At 45.2% G+C, this 21,674-nt stretch overlaps 1 protein-coding gene across 3 annotated transcripts in view; it reads left to right on the plus strand.

Annotated features, from left to right (window-relative positions):
* LOC118377025 (neurotensin receptor type 1-like) overlaps positions 1-21,674 on the plus strand; it is a 118,107-nt gene that overhangs the window by 54,470 nt on the left and 41,963 nt on the right. Inside the window, exons 3-4 of one of the 3 annotated variants that reach the window (XR_008082648.1) lie at positions 10,661-10,742; positions 16,090-16,602. Coding sequence is in view for 2 of the 3 variants with exons in the window: in XM_052481618.1 (XP_052337578.1) it covers positions 10,661-10,742; positions 16,090-16,339 (332 nt within the window). In the remaining variant the exon portion in view is untranslated. Of the gene's footprint in view, positions 1-10,660; positions 10,743-16,089; positions 18,524-21,674 lie in introns of those variants that run through there. The other 2 variants (XM_052481618.1, XM_052481619.1) reach the window with 2 other exon arrangements.

Here is a 21,674-nt window from a genome sequence, read left to right on the forward strand (position 1 = left end):
CCTTTAGGGGCCCTAAAACTCTAGACACTTTTATTATACAGAAATGTAAACAAGGCCCTCCCTCGCCCCTCCCTTCGGCAAATCAGACTGTGACTCTATCTTCCTGCTTTTCTGTTTACAAACAAAAGCTCGAACTGAGATTTTGTTGTGAAGATACAGACTCATTAGATCATTTGTTTGGTACTGTCCACATGTAGCGTGTTTTGGTTGAAAGGTTCAGGTCAGGTCCAGGTTCAGGAATGGTTGACAAATTACAACATTTACCTGGAGCTAACTCTGCAAATAGCACTGCTGGGTGATTTAAAAGTCATAGTTAATTGATTTATAATATAACAATACTCTTAGAAAAAAAAAAATCTTTAACTAGCCTCTCAAAGCACTTCATGATAACAGAAGTGAGTGATAGTAATTTAGTTCAGTTACCTTTGCTTTCTGGGAACACGAACAATGGTGTCTACTTGAAGCATGTGGGGGCAGCAGACTGGGATAGGGAGAGATTGAGCCAGCTGGTCTGTGCATGCTCTAAAGACGCGGCTATTTTTAACCACCCCCTCCCCGTTTAAAAATGAATTTAGTAAATGTCAATCTAGCAAACCAGGCAACTAAAAGCAGCTTTCCTAGCAATGTTATAGTTCATTTCTAGCTTGTTAGCTAGCTAGCTAATGTTAAGATAGCTGGCTAACCAGTTCAAATAATGAACATGTAATAATTCCTACTCATAACGTTACTACAGCACTTTGTGACATCAGCTGATGTAAGAAGGGCTTTGTAAATCAATTTGATTGGTACTACAAACCAGGTTAAATGTTAGCTAACATTAGGCTATAACTAACAATGCCAATGGCTGTGAGATACAAATAATATTACTACACAGATCATACACGTAACGTTAGCTAGAGAGCCAGCCAACCAGCTAACGTTGCTAGCTAGCTAACAGTACGCTTTAACTTGAAATAAAAACAAATTTCTGACAAAATTTGAAACGTATAATATCTGAAAATGTAGCTAGCTAGACTATCTTACCCATGTACATGGATGGATGTTTCTCCCTATATGTCATGGATGCCATGGTTGCCCTTAGTATGAAGATGGAATCCGGAGACAGGTGTTTTATACCACAGCCTTCAGTGTGTTCTCTTTTGACTCCCTCTGCATATTTGCAATCAAATGCCATAATTTTCTCCATCTTCTTAACTATCATACTCTAATTCCATCGGGCATTCCACTGATTTCAAAACTCGGTCCTCGAGAAAGTGGAGAGCAACACTTTTGTAGTTATACTACGTGATATCTTTCAAAAAAGCCACATTAGGAATGATTACCTACACATACTGACCAGCTCATGTTATAGACAGAAGTGTGCTTCATGGCAGACCAATTCAAACTCATCTCTCGGCATGTCCAGCCCACTCATTATCTCAGCCAATCAAATCAAATCAAATCAAATTTTATTTGTCACATACACATGCTTAGCAGATGTTAATGCGAGTGTAGCGAAATGCTTGTGCTTCTAGTTCCGACAATGCAGTGATAACCAACAAGTAATCTAACTAACAATTCCAAAACTACTGTCTTATACACAGTGTAAGGGGATAAAGAATATGTACATAAGGATATATGAATGAGTGATGGTACAGAGCAGCATACAGTAGATGGTATCGAGTACCATATATACATATGAGATGAGTATGTAGACAAAGTAAACAAAGTGGCATAGTTAAAGTGGCTAGTGATACATGTATTACATAAGGATGCAGTCGATGATGTAGAGTACAATATATACGTATGCATATGAGATGAATAATGTAGGGTAAGTAACATTATATAAGGTAGCATTGTTTAAAGTGGCTAGTGATATATTTACATAATTTCCCATCAATTCCCATTATTAAAGTGGCTGGAGTTGGGTCAGTGTCAATGACAGTGTGTTGGCAGCAGCCACTCAATGTTAGTGGTGGCTGTTTAACAGTCTGATGGCCTTGAGTTAGAAGCTGTTTTTCAGTCTCTCGGTCCCAGCTTTGATGCACCTGTACTGACCTCGCCTTCTGGATGATAGCGGGGTGAACAGGCAGTGGTTCGGGTGGTTGATGTCCTTGATGATCTTTATGGCCTTCCTGTAACATCGGGTGGTGTAGGTGTCCTGGAGGGCAGGTAGTTTGCCCCGGTGATGCGTTGTGCAGACCTCACTACCCTCTGGAGAGCCTTACGGTTGAGGGGCGGAGCAGTTGCCGTACCAGGCGGTGATACAGCCCGCCAGGATGCTCTCGATTGTGCATCTGTAGAAGTTTGTGAGTGCTTTTGGTGACAAGCCAAATTTCTTCAGCCTCCTGAGGTTGAAGAGGCGCTGCTGCGCCTTCTTCACGACGCTGTCAGTGTGAGTGGACCAATTCAGTTTGTCTGTGATGTGTATGCCGAGGAACTTAAAACTTGCTACCCTCTCCACTACTGTTCCATCGATGTGGATAGAGGGGTGTTCCCTCTGCTGTTTCCTGAAGTCCACAATCATCTCCTTAGTTTTGTTGACGTTGAGTGTGAGGTTATTTTCCTGACACCACACTCCGAGGGCCCTCACCTCCTCCCTGTAGACCGTCTCGTCGTTGTTGGTAATCAAGCCTACCACTGTTGTGTCGTCCGCAAACTTGATGATTGAGTTGGAGGCGTGCGTGGCCACGCAGTCGTGGGTGAACAGGGAGTACAGGAGAGGGCTCAGAACGCACCCTTGTGGGGCCCCGTGTTGAGGATCAGCGGGGGAGGAGATGTTGTTGCCTACCCTCACCACCTGGGGGCGGCCCGTCAGGAAGTCCAGTACCCAGTTGCACAGGGGCGGGGTCGAGACCCAGGGTCTCGAGCTTGATGACGAGCTTGGAGTGTACTATGGTGTTGAATGCCGAGCTGTAGTCGATGAACAGCATTCTCACATAGGTATTCCTCTTGTCCAGGTGGGTTAGGGCAGTGTGCAGTGTGGTTGAGATTGCATCATCTGTGGACCTATTTGGGCGGTAAGCAAATTGGAGTGGGTCTAGGGTGTCAGGTAGGGTGGAGGTGATATGGTCCTTGACTAGTCTCTCAAAGCACTTCATGATGACGGAAGTGAGTGCTACGGGCGGTAGTCGTTTAGCTCAGTTACCTTAGCTTTCTTGGGAACAGGAACAATGGTGGCCCTCTTGAAGCATGTGGGAACAGCAGACTGGTATAGGGATTGATTGAATATGTCCGTAAACACACCGCCAGCTGGTCTGCGCATGCTCTGAGGCGCGGCTGGGGATGCCGTCTGGGCCTGCAGCCTTGCGAGGGTTAACACGTTTAAATGTCTTACTCACCTCGGCTGCAGTGAAGGAGACCGCATGTTTTCGTTGCAGGCCGTGTCAGTGGCACTGTATTGTCCTCAAAGCGGGCAAAAAAGTTATTTAGTCTGCCTTCTTGTAGTCCGTGATTGACTGTAGACCCTGCCACATGCCTCTTGTGTCTGAGCCATTGAATTGAGATTCCATTTTGTCTCTGTACTGACGCTTAGCTTGTTTAATAGCCTTGCGGAGGGAATAGCTGCACTGTTTGTATTCGGTCATGTTGCCAGACACCTTGCCCTGATTAAAAGCAGTGGTTCGCTTTCAGTTTCACGCGAATGCTGCCATCAATCCACGGTTTCTGGTTAGGGAATGTTTTTATCGTTGCTATGGGAACAACATCTTCGACGCACGTTCTAGTGAACTCGCACACCGAATCAGCGTATTCGTCAATATTGTTATCTGACGCATTCGAAACATGTCCCAGTCCACGTGATGGAAGCAGTCTTGGAGTGTGGAGTCAGCTTGGTCTGACCAGCGTTGGACAGACCTCAGCGTGGGAGCCTCTTGTTTGAGTTTCTGCCTGTAGGCAGGGATCAGCAAAATGGAGTCGTGGTCAGCTTTTCCGAAAGGGGGCGGGGCAGGGCCTTATATGCGTCAGCGGAAGTTAGAGTAACAATGATCCAAGGTTTTACCACCCCTGGTTGCTAAATCGATATGCTGATAAAATTTAGGGAGTCTTGTTTTCAGATTAGCTTTGTTAAAAATCCCCAGCTACAATGAATGCAGCCTCCGGATAAATGGTTTCCAGTTTGCAAAGAGTTAAATAAAGTTTGTTCAGAGCCATCGATGTGTCTGCTTGGGGGATATATACGGCTGTGATTATAATCGAAGAGAATTCTCTTGGAAGATAATGCGGTCTACATTTGATTGTGAGGAATTCTAAATCAGGTGAACAGAAGGATTTGAGTTCCTGTATGTTTCCTTCATCACACCATGTCTCGTTAGTCATGAGGCATACGCCCCACGCCACTCTTCTTACCAGAAAGATGTTTGTTTCTGTCGGCGCGATGCGTGGAGAAACCTGTTGGCTGCACCGCATCGGATAGCGTCTTCCCAGTGAGCCATGTTTCCGTGAAGCAGAGAACGTTGCAGTCTCTGATGTCCTCTGGAATGCCACCCTTGCTCGGATTTCGTCAACCTTTGTTGTCAAGAGACTGGACATTGGCAAGAAGAATGCTGGGGAGTGGTGCGCGATGTGCCCTTGTTCGGAGTCTGACCAGAAGACCGCCTCGTTTCCCTCTTTTTCGGAGTCGTTTCTTGGTCGCTGCATGCGATCCATTCCGTTGTCCTGTTTGTAAGGCAGAACACAGGATCAGCGTCGCGGAAAACATATTCTTGGTCGTACTGATGGTGAGTTGACGCTGATCTTATATTCAGTAGTTCTTTCGACTGTATGTAATGAAACTTAAGATGACCTGGGGTACTAATGTAAGAAATAACACGTAAAAAAAACAAAAAACTGCATAGTTTCCTAGGAACGCGAAGCGAGGCGGCCATCTCTGTCGGCGCCGGAAGTCACAATCATTGCTAGCGGAAAGGTTCCTGTCTTTTTCTGTGGCTAAACCAACTAGGCTTGTAATTTAACAATTTTATTTGTATTTACATATGTTACTAAGGAACATGAAAGTTCACATGTTCCCGTTGGCATTTCTGCCAAAAACGCATTGTGATAAATATAAAAAGTTTACATTCAAATACCTCTCTGGTGAAGTAGTGAAGCGCTTCAGTTTCTTGAAACAAGTCACATATTTGTACTGTGTACTTGAGCTTGTGTCCTCAAAAGTGACTACACCTCAGCAAGTTTTAAAAAGTTTACCAGAAAGGTGAGATTGTAACCTTTAACCGAGTATGCAGCATTACTATTTATTGTCTTATGGCCCTCTCATGATAACTAATTACTTTGTGATTACATTTTATATTGCATTTAGTTACATTTAATTGGTTTTAAACTTCACTGTCCAAATAAATACATCGGCGAGTGTAGTAGTACAACAAGGCCATTACTGTTCACGGTTAACCTTGGTAGCAGACATTGCACACTCTAGCTCTGGCCTGTCACTCTTGGCTCTAGTTGCAGTCACATTGCATGACAGGAGAAGGGGGAAGGCCACGTGCTTAATGGCAATCACAGAGCGGAACTCAGTGTACTTAATGTGAGTTAATGTGTGTGTAGTGGCGATTCTAAAAGCCACTTCTATGGACACCAACAGTTTGAGATAATGTGTGTGTAAGAGTGTGTGTGCGTGTTCATAATTTTGTTGCATTTGTTTTCTTTCCCCTCTGCACCAAAAGGACAGGGCAAAGGTCAAAGTGGGCCGAGCTATTTCTCTGGCCGACTTAGGTCAATCATTTTTTTATTATTAATTTTTTTATTTCACCTTTATTTAACCAGGTAGGCAAGTTGAGAACACCTTTATTTAACTAGGCAAGTCAGTTAAGAACAAATTCTTATTTACAATGACAGACTACCAGGGAACAGTGGGTTAACTGCCTTGTTCAGGGGCAGAACAACAGATTTCGGGGATTCGAGCCAGCAACCTTTGTGTTACTTGCCCAATGCTCTAACCACTCGGCTACAATGCACCATAACACCCAATAACAAGGGAATTGTATCCATTGGTCATTAGGTCAGAATTCCTAGCTGGCAAGATGCATTTCCGTGGAAATACTACAATATAGTGTATAGGGAAGAGTGGTTTTAGTCTTTGAAAGATGCAGGTTTCATTGTCTTTTCAAATGGCCTGTGTCTTTGTCATATTGTCTCTATAGCACATGGAAGAGATGGAAGAAAGGGGCTCTCGCAGGGGTCTGTCTGTCTGTCTGTCTGTCTGTCTGTCTGTCTGTCTGTCTGTCTGTCTGTCTGTCTGTCTGTCTGAACAGTGATAGCATGTGGAGCTCCACGGTGGCTCCCCACTGGTAATAATAATAATATATATAAATATATAATAATAATATAATACAACATACAGGCCATTTCTATGGTAACATACAGGCCATTTCTATGGTAACATACAGGCCATTCCTATGGTAACATACAGGCCATTTCTATGGTAACATACAGGCCATTTCTATGGTAACATACAGGCCATTTCTATGGTAACATACAGGCCATTTCTATGGTAACATACAGGCCATTTCTATGGTAACATACAACATACATCAAGTCAACCTTTATTCCAACTAGCTCTCCAACTAGCTCTCCAACTAGCTCTCCAACTAGCTCTCCAACTAGCTCTCACAATCTCATGTCAGAATGGTTGCAAATGTCACATTTCTAAGTGTTTAAGGTTAAGTTTAGTCATTACCTCTGAAATCTTAAGGTTAGTCATTAACTCCAAATGGTTAAGGTTTGGGACAGGCTTTAAACAGGCTTTAAACAACCATTTTTAAAAACAACTTTTTATGACTGGGTTTGAACTTACAACCTTTGGAATCGAAAGGTATCTGTCATCCTTGTCCACAACGACAGAGCAAAACCGAAACCTACATGAATCGAACAGCGCTCACGGTTGCCCCTCTAGTGGCCAGTTTCTACATCATCTTCCAACATCCTCAGACAAGGATGGACGTCGAATACTGACTTGTATCAAGGGTGACCTGGCTGGTTTATTCAATGTCATTGAATTGAAATTACATGGAAACAATGTTGATTCAACCAGTGGATCTGATCAAAGCCTATTTAACCCCACCATCCAGCCCGTTAGCAGGAAGCAGCAAGTATATACAGATATACACACCCAACACATTAACACAGAGCAACCATGCAAGAGTAAAACTGTTTGTTTAACTTCTCATTGTCTCGTCTTAGAAAGACTCATACTGGATATACTCTTACAGTGATTAAGCCCTCTGATATATTCCAGTGTTTGGTTAACTTCCAACTCTATCCATGTTGTAATACGTAGGGAAGTAACCTGAATACATTTACAGCACCCTAAACGTTTAGCTATGTAATTATTCGCCTACCTCGTCATGCCTTTTGCACACAATGTATATAGACTCCCCCTTTTTTTTGCTAATTGTTTACTCCATGTGTAACTCTGTGTTGTCTGTTCAAACTGCTATGCTTTATCTTGGCCAGGTCGCAGTTGCAAATGAGAACTTGTTCTCAACTTGCCCACCTGGTTAAATAAAGGTTCAGTTACCATACTAGACCAGCATCGTTCCTATAACAACTAATTTCCCATAGTGAATGCAAAGGCTGCCGGTCATTCAGATATGGAAGTTTGCTCATTAGAAAGTTCTGTTACCTTAATTATAAGATAATGGTGCACATATACAGAAACACAGACTGGGTACATATGCTGTTCTGTTTCAAGATGAACTTGATTCAATATTTGACATCACTTCTAGCTGATCATCATATAACAGCTATCACAATTATATTCCTTTTCTTGAGATTCATTTTTGTCATTGTTCCTTCTATCAGATTATCAAGGACCAAATAGAAGACATATATCAGAGTGGATTGAAAGCAGCCGTGTTAATTGTGGACACAATAAGATTGCCAATAATACGTCTCCAGGGAGAATCTCTAATGGTCCTTTATGGGCTCAGATTGAACCACTAAGACACAGCTTGCAGGGCCAACGATACATAGCCTAATGGATACCCATATCTATGGTAATATTTCAACCTTCGCAATTATCCAATGAAAATGGTTTCATTATTTTGCTATTTAGACCCCTAGATCAGCGCCTACCAAAACTAATGTTGGCACCCAGAACCACATTTCAGAGACTAGCCAAAACACCAAAGTTGGTTTGAAAATGTAAAGTCATTTCGTAAAGAGGACAAACTTTTCTGCTCTGTTTCACAATGAGTAGAATTCAGATACCGAACTTTAGAGAACGTCAGGGTGGCCAGTGAGTGGATGACCGGGTTGAGGGAAACCGATTGGTCTGAGAGCGGAAGTGAAACCGCCAGCCTGGAATGTATTTATTATGACAAATGAGCTTCCCTCTGACGCTGACAGCTGATTGGCTGCCAGCGAAGAGCAATCCAGTCACACAGAGCTTTTTTCTGTCACCGCAGGGTGTGTGTGTTCCACACAGATTGAGAAAGCAGCCTGACGAGCTAAACATTGACGTTTTAGGAAATATGGTATAACCTTTGGTGTTAAGATAGAAGAATAAGTAAAACATATTTACAATTATAACTTTATTATAACTTACCAATCTACTTATATTGCATACAAGTGATATCAAATCGAATCAAATTGTATTTGTCACATGGGCCGAATACACCAGGTGTTGGTTGACCTTACAGTGAAATGCTTACTTCCAATCTCTTAACCAACAATGCAGTTTTAAGAATTTAAAAAAGTGTTAAAGTATTTACTAAAATAAACTGAAGTAAAAAAAAATAAAATAAAAAATAAGAATATAATAGAAAAATAATAAATAATTAAAGAGCAACTATAAAATAATAGTCCTAGTGATTGTGGCTGCCGCTGCATTGATAATGGTTTCCTATGCAGTATTTGCTATGCAGTATTTGCTCTCTAGGTATTTAATCTCTAGGGTCAAGAGGATTTGAGAGTGGTGTTTGACTCGATGCCCCGTGCCTTGTGATAAATAGTAAAGTAGTGATAGGCTACCTGAAAAGGTCATATCCCCATTAATCACAGGGGAATGTCAGGTATGAGGTAGAAGGAGTCTTCCTCATTTAGATTAGGACAGGAGAGGCTGAGATCATGTCTGTGACACATCATAGACATTTCCTGGTCCCATACATCATTGAGTTCCTTTAGAACCCCCAGGAGAGCTTTCTTTTCAGTTTAAACTCCACACAGAGGATAACAAGGTTAACCTTTAATTAACCTCTGACCTTTCAGCTGTCATAACCTCTCACCACCTCAGTCAGTCTTGTCGTAACCTCTCACCACCTCAGTCAGCAGACTGTCCAGCCTGAACTAGAGCTTTGTGGGTGTGGTCTAATGCTTAGGCGTCGTTCAGTGATCCTTTGGAGTGGAGAGGTGAGGTAATAGGATAATGTCAGTCCGGACGTCATAATCAATAGAGCACAAATGGAATAGATGGCAAGGATCAGGAGCCACAACAACAGAAGAGGATATCCCCTGAGCCCAGATCACCTTGGGAGTGGAACACGAAGAGAAGATGAAAGAGAACTGAACAGTACTGAATAGTACCACATGAATCATAGATGGAAGCCAATCCCAGTGCATGCTTAGTTTACCATGAATGAGCATGAGATAGTCTTCATATTTTATTTGTTTTATTATTTTGTGTGTATTTTTTTTGCTGGTTTCAATTACTGTGATTTTTAGGCTTTGGGCTTTATTGTGTTTTATCCTCAAAATGTTTATGTATGTGATGCTGTCTCTGGCTGGAACAACCTTTAGATTTTAATGATCAAATAAATTCAATCAATCAAACTCATTTGTTTTTCGCTTGGTTAATTTAGCAGAATGTTAATTACCTACAGTATACTGCAGTGGTATTATAATACTGTACTGCTATTCTAACTGTGAAAGCAATGTTAGTCTCAGACCTGCTGCATCTAATTCAACTGTGCAGGCTTTGATCTTGTTGCATTCCAAATGGCATTCTATCACTGCAAGTGCACTAATTTTGACGAGAACCCAGAGGGCTTTGGTCAAGATGAGGACCCAGAGGGCTCTGGTCAAGATGAGGACCCAGAGGGCTATGGTCAAGATGAGGACCCAGAGGGTTCTGGTCAAGATGAGGACCCAGAGGGCTCTGGTCGAGATGAGGACCCAGAGGGCTCTGGTCAAGATGACGACCCAGAGGGCTATGGTCAAGAGGAGGACCCAAAGGGCTCTGGTCAAGATGAGGACCCAGAGGGCTATGGTCAAGATGAGGACCCAGAGGGCTTTGGTCAAGATGAGGACCCAGAGGGCTCTGGTCAAGATGAGGACCCAGAGGGCTTTGGTCAAGATGAGGACCCAGGGGGCTCTGGTCAAGATGAGGACCCAGAGGGCTTTGGTCAAGATGAGGACCCAGAGGGCTCTGGTCAAGATGAGGACCCAGAGGGCTTTGTTCAAGATGAGGACCCAGAGGGCTCTGGTCAAGATGAGGACCCAAAGGGCTCTGGTCAAAATTAGTGTACTACGGGGATAGGGTACCATTTCAGACAGTCTGAATATATATACTTAATCTCTGTCTGCCTGTCTCTCTCTCCCTCTCTCTCTCTCTCTCTCTCTCTCTCTCTCTCTCTCTCTCTCTCTCTCTCTCTCTCTCTCTCTCTCTCTCTCTCTCTCTCTCTCTCTCTCTCTCTCTCTCTCTCTCTCTCTCTCTCTCTCTCTCTCTCTCTCTCTCTCTCTCTCTCAGGGGCTGTGGTTGTTGCCTTTGTGGTTTGCTATCTACCCTACTACATCCGGCGCCTCATGTACTGCTACGCAGAGTTTACAGAGTGAGTAACACACAGTCCATGTATCCACCAGACATCACGTACTTTACCAGAGAATAGGTGTACATCCACTAACAAGAGGCATGGTCAGAGGGTCATCCATCAGAGCAGGGTGACATTGAGGAAAGCTCAGCCGTCCAGTCAGAGAGGAGCTCAGCCGTCCAGTCAGAGAGGAGCTCAGCCGTCCAGTCAGAGAGGAGATCAGCCGTCCAGTCAGAGAGGAGCTCAGCCGTCCAGTCAGAGAGGAGCTCAGCCGTCCAGTCAGAGAGGAGATCAGCCGTCCAGTCAGATGGGAGATCAGCCGTCCGGTCAGAGGGGAGATCAGCCATCCAGTCAGAGAGGAGCTCAGCCGTCCAGTCAGAGGGGAGATCAGCCATCCAGTCAGAGGGGAGATCAGCCGTCCAGTCAGAGGGGAGCTCAGCCGTCCAGTCATAGGGGAGCTCAGCCGTCCAGTCAGAGGGGAGATCAGCCACCCAGAATACATATATCTATCCCTGTTTAAATTAGCATTACCCATTCCGAATACATAGATCTTCCTGATCAAATTACCATAATTTGTCAGATTAATCAGAGCAAGAGTTTTAGCTGTATGTCCCTCTCTCTCTCTCTCTCTCTCTCTCTCTCTCTCTCTCTCTCTCTCTCTCTCTCTCTCTCTCTCTCGCTCTCTCTCTCTCTCTCTCTCTCTCTCTCTCGCTCTCTCGCTCTCTCTCTCTCTCTCTCGCTCTCCCTCTCTCTCTCTCTCTCTCTCTCTCTCTGTCTCTCTCTCTCTCTCTGTCTCTCTCTCTCTCTCTCTCTCTCTCTCTCTCTCTCTCTCTCTCTCTCTTGCTCAGCCTCTCTCTCTCTCTCTCTCTCTCTCTCGCTCTCGCTCTCTCTCTCTCTCACTCTCTCTCTCTCTCTCACTCTCTCTCTCTCTCTCTCTCTCTCTCTCTCTCTCTCTCTCTCTCTCTCTCTCTCTCTCTCTCTCTCTCTCTCTCTCTCGCTCTCCCTCCCTCTCATTCTCTCTCTCTCTCTCTCTCTCTCTCTCTCTCTCTCTCTCTCTCTCTCTCTCTCTCTCTCTCTCTCTCTCTCTCTCTCCTCTCTCGTTCTCTCTCTCGCTCTCTCGCGCTCGATTGTCTGACGACACTCACAATATATAGTTTCCTTAATTGAACCAAACGCACACCATTGATTAAATGATTCCAAAGCTAAGGAAACACATCCCGAGATACAATTAAAACAAAACTTTATAATTGGATTGTGAAGTTATGCTGTCAGTAATAAAGGACATTGTCATCATTTTTACAATTTCAGAGTATTATTTCAACATCATAGTTTGAAAATACAATTTTTCAAAAACAGGAAAATCGAGTTTTCGACTGCACTGCCATTTTAAGTGGTGTACACTCACCCTGCTGAGAGACTTCTACCTACCTCTCCAGCTTTGTCTACGTCAGAGCCTGAGAGGTAAGAGCAGCAATTTCACTGCTGCATACGAGCGTAGAGTACAGTATAACATCTCTGTAGAGAGTTGTGGCCTACATTCAGTCGATGTCAGTATGATAAGTGAGACGAGACGAGGCTGAACCACCCTGCTCAGCTCATGGAAGTGTCTGTTTTAACTTTAGGTTTGATTTTGATTTGATTTGGATCTCTTTAGTCCCCATTGGGACTAATCTTCCAAGAGTCCTTAAACATTCAAATACAATTTATAATACCAACACATTTTCACATATAACACACTATTACAAAACGTAAATAATATACTAACATAATGACCCAATAAATACTCAATCTAAAAAAATATAGATTCTTCATCTACTATAGTCTCACAACATTTCTATGTATTATATTTCAATCGTTTTAAAATAATGTTTACATGTAAATATAAAAAGGTTTCTGGTTTGCTCAGTTAATTTATTCTATTTCTTTATTGCTCTAAATCAAAATGTTATTTTGCCTATTTCTCTTTCCTGTCTGGATAACGCATAGATGGGGGACAATCTATTCCTAGTATTTACGGAATGTCTGTCTCTTACCAACTGAATACCGTTGTGGTCTAGGGTTAGGGTTAGGGTTCAGGTTAGGGTTAGGGTTAGGGTTCAGGTTAGGGTTAGGGTTAGGGTTAGGGTTCAGGTTAGGGTTAGGGTTAGGGTTCAGGTTAGGGTTAGGGTTAGGGTTAGGGTTCAGGTTAGGGTTAGGGTTCAGGTTAGGGTTAGGGTTCAGGTTAGGGTTAGGGTTAGGGTTCAGGTTAGGGTTAGGGTTCAGGTTAGGGTTAGGGTTAGGGTTCAGGTTAGGGTTCAGGTTAGGGTTAAGGTTAGGGTTAGGGTTCAGGTTAGGGTTCAGGTTAGGGTTCAGGTTAGGGTTAGGGTTCAGGTTAGGGTTAGGGTTCAGGTTAGGGTTAGGGTTCAGGTTAGGGTTCAGGTTAGGGTTAGGGTTCAGGTTAGGGTTAGGTTCAATGAGAAACAGACGAATCTGGTGTGCACTGGCACAGGCAACCCCTTTAGGATAAATGGTGAGACTTGTGTATTATATACTTTAAATGACTAGAGAAAGCTATAAAAAGAAGACCAAAGTAAGACATTAAAATAAGGCTTAAGTTAGAAGCCAGAAATTCTACGCTAAGAAAAAAGGCCAAGTGCCGAATTCAGAGCAGTGGTCTAGGATTAAAATAGATATAGAGAGTGTAGAGATTCAAAATAGATGTAGAGAGTGTAGAGATTCAAACTAGATATGGAAGTGTAGGGACATTAAGGTTAGGGTTAGGGTTCAGGTTAGGGTTCAGGTTAGGGTTAGGGTTAGGGTTAGGGTTAGGGTTCAGGTTAGGGTTAGGGTTAGGGTTCAGGTTAGAGTTAGGGTTAGGGTTAGGGTTAGGTTAAGGTTAGGGTTAAGGTTAGGGTTAGGGTTCAGGTTAGGGTTAGGGTTCAGGTTAGGATTAGGGTTCAGGTTAGGGTTAGGTTTCAGGTTAGGGTTAAGGTTAGGGTTCAGGTTAGGTTCAGGTTCAGGTTAGGGTTCAGGTTGGGGTTAGGGTTCAGATTAGGGTGAGGGTTACGGTTAGGGTTAGGGTTCAGGTTAGGGTTAAGGTTAGGGTTAGGGTTCAGGTTAGGGTTCAGGTTAGGGTTAGGGTTCAGGTTAGGGTTAGGTTCAGGTTAGGGTTAGGGTTCAGGTTAGGGTTAGGGTTAAGGTTAGGTTAGGTTAGGGTTCAGGTTAGGGTTAAGGTTAGGTTCAGGTTAGGGTTAGGGTTCAGGTTAGGGTTCAGGTTAGGGTTAGGGTTGGGGTTAGGGTTAGGGTTCAGGTTAGGGTTAGGGTTAGGTTAGGGTTCAGGATAGGGTTCAGGTTAGGGTTCAGGTTAGGGTTAGGGTTAGGGTTCAGGTTAGGTTAGGGTTAGGGTTCAGGTTAGGGTTAGGGTTCAGGTTAGGGTTAGTGTTAGGTTCAGGTTAGAGTTAGGGTTCAGGTTCAGGTTAGGGTTCAGGTTAGGGTTAGGGTTAGGGTTAGGGTTAAGGTTAAGGTTCAGGTTAGGGTTAGGGTTAGGGTTTGGGTTCAGGTTAGGGTTAGGGTTAGGGTTCAGGTTCAGGTTAGGGTTCAGGTTAGGGTTAAGGTTAGGGTTAGGTTTCAGGTTAGTGTTAGGGTTCAGGTTAGGGTTCAGGTTCAGGTTAGGGTTCAGGTTAGGGATCAGGTTAGGGTTCAGGTTAGGGTTAGGGTTAGGGTTAGGGTTAGGGTTAAGGTTAAGGTTCATGTTCAGGTTAGGGTTAGGGTTCAGGTTAGGGTTAGGGTTAGGGTTAGGGTTCAGGTTCAGGTTAGGGTTCAGGTTAGGGTTAAGGTTAGGGTTAGGGTTCAGGTTAGTGTTAGGGTTCAGGTTAGGGTTAGGGTTCAGGTTAGGGTTCAGGTTCAGGTTAGGGTTCAGGTTCAGGTTCAGGTTAGGGATCAGGTTAGGGTTCAAGTTCATGTTCAGGTTAGGGTTCAGGTTAGGGTTCAGGTTCAGGTTCAGGTTAGGGTTCAGGTTAGGGTTCGTGTTAGGTTAGGGTTCAGGTTAGGGTTCAGGTTCAGGTTCAGGTTAGGGGTAGGGTTCCGGTTCCGGTTCCTAACCTGATATGCTTCACAGGTGTACTCCACTCCTTTATCATCTGAGACCTAGTGGTCAATTTAAACACATCTGTCTTGAAAAGGATGGTAGGAAAACATTTGGTCAACAATAATGTGGTTTATAATGTGGAAAACTATGAGCAAACATTTCCCTTAATTTACAATGACAAATTAGTTGACATGTTTAGCATTGTATGTGTCAATAAAATACATGGATTCTTTATCCCCTCCTCCCTCCTCCCCCCCGCCTCCCCCTCGCCTCCCTGTGCTCCCCTCCTTCCCCCCACCTCCTCCCTCCTCGCCCCCACCTCCTCCCTCCTCGCCCCCACCTCCCTGTGCTCCCCTCCTCCCACCTCCCTGTGTTCCCCTCCTCCCACCTCCCTGTGCCCTCCTCCCACCTCCCTGTGTTCCCCTCCTCCCACCTCCCTGTGTTCCCCTCCTCCCACCTCCCTGTGCTCCCCTCCTCCCACCTCCCTGTGCCCTCCTCCCACCTCCCTGTGCTCCCCTCCTCCCACCTCCCTATGCTCCCCTCCTCCCACCTCCCTGTGTTCCCCTCCTCCCACCTCCCTATGTTCCCCTCCTCCCACCTCCCTGTGCCCCTCCTCCCACCTCCCTGTGTTCCTCCTCCCACCTCCCTGTGCTCCCCTCTTCCCACCTCCCTGTGTTCCCCTCCTCCCACCTTCCTGTGTTCCCCTCCTCCCACCTCCCTGTGTTCCCCTCCTCCCACCTCCCTGTGTTCCCCTCCTCCCACCTCCCTCCCTGTTCCCCTCCTCCCACCTCCCTGTGCTCCCCTCCTCCCACCTCCCTGTGCTCCCTTCCTCCCACCTCCCCCAACCTCCCTGTGCCCCCTTCCCACCTCCGCACCCCTCCTCCCACCTCCCCACCTACTCCCACCACCCTGTGTGCCATTCCTCCCACCTCCCCGCACCCTCCCTGTGCTACCCTCCACCGACCTACTCACACCTCCCCTACCAACTCCCACCTCCCTACCGACTCCCACCTCCCTGTGCAACCCTCCACCCACCTACTCCTACCTCCCTACTCCCACCTCCCCATACCGACTCCCACCTCCCTGTGCAACCCTCCACCCACCTACTCCCTACCTCCCCCTACTCCCACCTCCCCTATCTACTCCCACCTCCCTGTGCAACCCTCCACCCACCTACTCCTACCTCCCCTACTCCCACCTCCCCCTATCTACCCCACCTCCCTGTGCAACCCTCCACCCACCGACTCCCACCTCCCTGTGCTACCCTCCACCCACCCCCTCCTCACCCCACCTCCCCGACAGGGAAGGATATGATTACTACCACTACTTCTTCATGGTGACCAACGTCCTCTTCTACGTGAGCTCAGCTGTCAACCCAGTCCTCTACAACCTGGTCTCAGCCAACTACCGGGAGATCTTCTTCAACACGCTCCGCTGCTTCTGCGTGCCGTGTCGTCGCAAGAAACAGAGACGTGTTCTGATAAGACACTCCACCAGCATCTCCAGTAACCACACCTTTTCCTCCAACATCATCAAGGAGACCGTCTACTGACCACCCCCCCAAAACAAACACTCCCCTGATAACATTCCATTTTAGAACTGCAGTGTATGGAATCTATTACTCAGTTGGACTCCATGTATGTTTGATGGGGAGCCTGGTACTGTGAATCACTGACACATTGTGCCACATAAACACACAAAAATATCCACAATTTGATATATTGGTGCAATCATCTGAAAGAAAGACTGAGTAAGGGCGTTGTTCACTCAAATTATGAAATTCTATTGGTTTCCCGTTAGCAGTCAATGGACGAGGTATGACAGCAATCCATGCTTTGGCTTAGTTTTCACATGGTAACAATTTACCATTTGTTAGCACATTCAATTCATGGGAGCGATATTAGCATTTGTTAGCACATTAAATTCATGGGAGCGATATTAGCATTTGTTAGCACATTAAATTCATGGGACCGATATTAGCATTTGTTAGCACATTAAATTCATGGGACCGATATTAGCATTTGTTAGCACATTAAATTCATGGGAGCGATATTAGCATTTGTTAGCACATTAAATTCATGGGACCGATATTAGCATTTGTTAGCACATTAAATTCATGGGACCGATATTAGCATTTGTTAGCACATTAAATTCATGGTAGCGATATTAGCATTTGTCGCGCATCGTGTTCAAATCGTATGTCTGACTTTGTTGAGATATACAATCAATTTTGGGCACTTTTGAACATGATGTGCAAAAAAATGCTAATATCGGTCTGATGACTGCGGAAACAGAGCCAGGGCAAAAGCATGACTTTATGTCATATCTCGTCCATATGCTGCTTACAGGGTGATCAAAACAACAGGTTATTTTGTCATTTGGGTAAACCATTCCTTGAAGTGTTGGATATAGTAGTCTTTAGCATTGTAAATATTGTAAACATGTATGTACATTCAGATTTTTTATAGAACTGGCAACGCATACTTGGTTTTATTCACATACTTTACAAAATGATATGACGACGGTGAGAACAATCTGCACTCATCAACATATGTCTGGATCTTTGAAATATGAGGCAAAAAAATATACATGGTGAAATTTACCAGGAAGTGACTGCCCCTCAGCCTGGTCGTTTCTGGACTCTTTATGAATTACCTTCATTGGGCAAAAATGTTGCGCAATGGTCTTCAAGCGCAAAAACTTAGTACATTTATCCAAAAACACGAATATATTTTTTTATCTTAAATGCATTTTCACAAATGTTATGACATAATCGTGAAGCCCATTCAAAAGGTAGGACACATGATACTAAAGTAAAGTGGAAAGGGCACAGGGAATTATCATTTCACTCAGACTCGCAGTACATGGGTCTATTTTTAAAAGAGACAGAGAACGATTGTCAAAAATGATCTGCTGCGGATGTAACGACCAGGAAAGAGTATTGATCACAACAAATTCTCTGGCCTTGTAACAACAACAACAAAAACGTGGCCTTGCTATTGGCTGCTCGGACTGTGAATGTTAACTAAAATACCGAGAGAAGATGTACTATTTCATGAAGAGGAAAATCAGATGGCATTCACAGCTAATGGGTGATCGGCTGTGGTGTTGAGACCTGTAGGTTGTTCCAGAATGCCAACTTCTGACCCTTTACAGCTTTTGAGACCCTGGTGTTGGAATATTTAAGATGTACCACACTACTGCACAATAGGTCAAGTAACAAACAGATTTCCTACTGAGGCTTGTAATGTTTTATTTGAGATGAGACTGTTTGAGGCTTGTATAATATTAACTCTACATTGTCTTCTGTACTTTGGCTATGAACTTTGAACCCATAACAATTTTTTTTTTTTTAAGATCTGATCTTGAGAGTAATGCTGTAACAGAGCCAGCAGAGGATGAGAGTGGATGGCATGAGCAACATCCAAGATGGTGTTACAAGACAGAGCACTCAATGGGACACGATATGGACTCTGGTCTTTGAAGCCTGGAGAGGAGAGAGCTCTGTAGCTGACCTGAATGTAGTCCACAGCACCCTGTCATGACCACTGAGTGTCTGTACAATACATTGTGTCACATGGACAATGACAAACGAGTGAGAGATAGAATAATGGATACAGTGTTTCAGACTCTGAACACACGCTTACAATGAATAAAACACGCTGAAAGAACCAAGGTTGATTAGCGTGGATGCAGGAAATGGATAAGATTTGTGGGGACGAAAGAGTTTAAATAAGTATATTCTCCTGGAGGGAGGGAGGGAGGGAGGGAGGGAGGGAGGGAGGGAGGGAGGGAGGGAGGGAGGGAGGGAGGGAGGGAGGGAGGGAGGGAGGGAGGGAGGGATGGGAGGGAGGGAGGGATGGGAGGGAGGGAGGGAAGTGCCACTCTGAAGAAACCATACGTCAGCATCCACTTCAAGGATGAGAGAGAAACCGAATACAACGAACCAACGCTCTTGGAATTCAATGAGTTATTGTAGGCTACGTAAGAGGGATGAGAATCCATTCACGAGTAAGGGTACCTGTCCTGGATCTGAGAGGGAAGAGCATCTCTATGGTGCTCCTCATGCTGAGAGGAGAGGAGAGGAGAGGAGAGGAGAGGAGAGGAGAGGAGGAGCAGGCTATGGTGTGTCACATCTGCAGGCTCTGATGGAGACAAGAAAAGCACTGAGAAAGGCAGGCCAAAGGATGGTCTGTTATGACAGCGTCACACAGCGTCACAGTCACTGACTGCTGTCTCACAGAGCACTGATATTCCACCTCAACAGCTTTTAGTTTGACGGAGCACCTCCAACAACACTGGACGTTTTAATATACAACATTAAAATAAGAACTGAGTGCGTGTACCTGCCTGCTGCCTGCCTGGTGCCCCGGTGTGTCAATAAGTGTGTCAATGTTTCCATTTCCTTCGCTTTGATGAAAAATATACATTGGCAATATTGCAGCTGCATTTGCCTACTATAATTGTATTTTATTTTATCTCGACTACAAAGGGTTTTATGAACAATACAATGCAATGTACTCATAAGGAACCCGAATACACTTTTGTATATAGCCATGGATGTAGATTGTAGAGGCCCACGGATATAGTCAAAGACATGACATATATGTAGTGCTTTGATGACAGTGTTGTGCAAAGTTATGCTCAGGACATCTAGCTCAAACTGCTTCTGACAGATGCTGATGTTGTACGTATTCATGACGTTTATCAGAGCAGTTGCTCATGGTGTACACCCCCTGCTGCATACACCCCCTGCTGCATACACCCCCTGCTGCATACACCCCCTGCTGCATACACCCCCTGTTGCATATACCCCCTGCTGCATACACCCCCTGCTGCATACACCCCCTGCTGCATACACCCCTGCTGCATACACCCCCTGCTGCATACACCCCCTGCTGCATACACCCCCTGCTGCATACACCCCTGCTGCATACACCCCCTGCTGCATATACCCCCTGCTGCATATACCCCCTGCTGCATACACCCTTTGCTGCATACACCCCCTGCTGCATACACCCCCTGCTGCATACACCCTTTGCTGCATACACCCCCTGCTGCATATACCCCCTGCTGCATATACCCCTGCTGCATACACCCTTTGCTGCATACACCCCCTGCTGCATACACCCTTTGCTGCATACACCCCCTGCTGCATATACCCTTTGCTGCATACACCCCCTGCTGCATACACCCTTTGCTGCATATACCCCCTGCTGCATACACCCTTTGCTGCATATACCCCCTGCTGCATACACCCTTTGCTGCATACACCCCCTGCTGCATACACCCTTTGCTGCATACACCCCCTGCTGCATACACCCTTTGCTGCATACACCCCCTGCTGCATACACCCTTTGCTGCATATACCCCCTGCTGCATACACCCTTTGCTGCATACACCCCCTGCTGCATATACCCCCTGCTGCATACACCCCCTGCTGCATATACCCCCTGCTGCATACACCCCTGCTGCATACACCCCTGCTGCATACACCCCTGCTGCATATACCCCCTGCTGCATATACCCCTGCTGCATACACCCCTTGCTGCATACACCCCTGCTGCATACACCCCCTGCTGCATACACCCCTGCTGCATATACCCCACTGCATACACCCCTGCTGCATACACCCCCTGCTGCATATACCCCCTGCTGCATATACCCCCTGCTGCATATACCCCTGCTGCATACACCCCTGCTGCATACACCCCCTGCTGCATACACCCCTGCTGCATACACCCCTGCTGTATACACCCCCTGCATACACCCCTGCTGCATATACCCCCTGCTGCATACCCCCTGCTGCATACACCCCTGCTGCATACACCCCTGCTGCATATGCATACACCCCTGCTGCATATACCCCTGCTGCATATACCCCCTGCTGCATACACCCCCTGCTGCATATACCCCCTGCTGCATACACCCCTGCTGCATATACCCCCTGCTGCATACACCCCTGCTGCATATATCCCCTGCTGCATACACCCCTGCTGCATATACCCCCTGCTGCATACACCCCCTGCTGCATACACCCCCTGCTGCTTACTGTAAGTCATGTGCTCTATGCCGACAGTGATGACTTTGTTATTGTTTGTAACTTGTGATATTTTTGTTAGGGACAATGGAGGCATATTTATGGTATATGTCAGTCCTATACTGTATAGATGGTTCTGCTCTATGTCAGTCCTATACTGTATAGATGGTTCTGCTCTATGTCAGTTCTCTACTGTATAGATGGTTCTGCTCTATGTCAGTCCTATACTGTATAGATGGTTCTGCTGTCAGTTCTATACTGTATAGATGGTTCTGCTGTCAGTCCTATACTGTATAGATGGTTCTGCTTTATATCAGTTCTCTACTGTATAGATGGTTCTGCTCTATGTCAGTCCTATACTGTATAGATGGTTCTGCTCTATGTCAGTCCTATACTGTATAGATGGTTCTGCTGTCAGTTCTATACTGTATAGATGGTTCTGCTGTCAGATCTATACTGTATAGATGGTTCTGCTTTATATCAGTTCTCTACTGTATAGATGGTTCTGCTCTATGTCAGTCCTATACTGTATAGATGGTTCTGCTGTCAGTTCTGTACTGTATAGATGGTTCTACTATATATCAGTCCTATACTGTATAGATGGTTCTGCTGTCAGTTCTATACTGTATAGATGGTTCTGTTATCAGTTCTATACTGTATAGATGGTTCTGCTGTCAGTTCTATACTGTATAGATGGTTCTGCTGTCAGATCTATACTGTATAGATGGTTCTACTATATGTCAGTTCTCTACTGTATAGATGGTTCTGCTATCAGTTCTGTACTGTATAGATGGTTCTGCTGTCAGTTCTGTACTGTATAGATGGTTCTGCTATCAGTTCTATACTG

The sequence above is a fragment of the Oncorhynchus keta genome, chromosome 27 (genome assembly GCF_023373465.1).
Source record: "Oncorhynchus keta strain PuntledgeMale-10-30-2019 chromosome 27, Oket_V2, whole genome shotgun sequence".
In the NCBI taxonomy this organism is placed as follows: domain Eukaryota; kingdom Metazoa; phylum Chordata; class Actinopteri; order Salmoniformes; family Salmonidae; genus Oncorhynchus; species Oncorhynchus keta.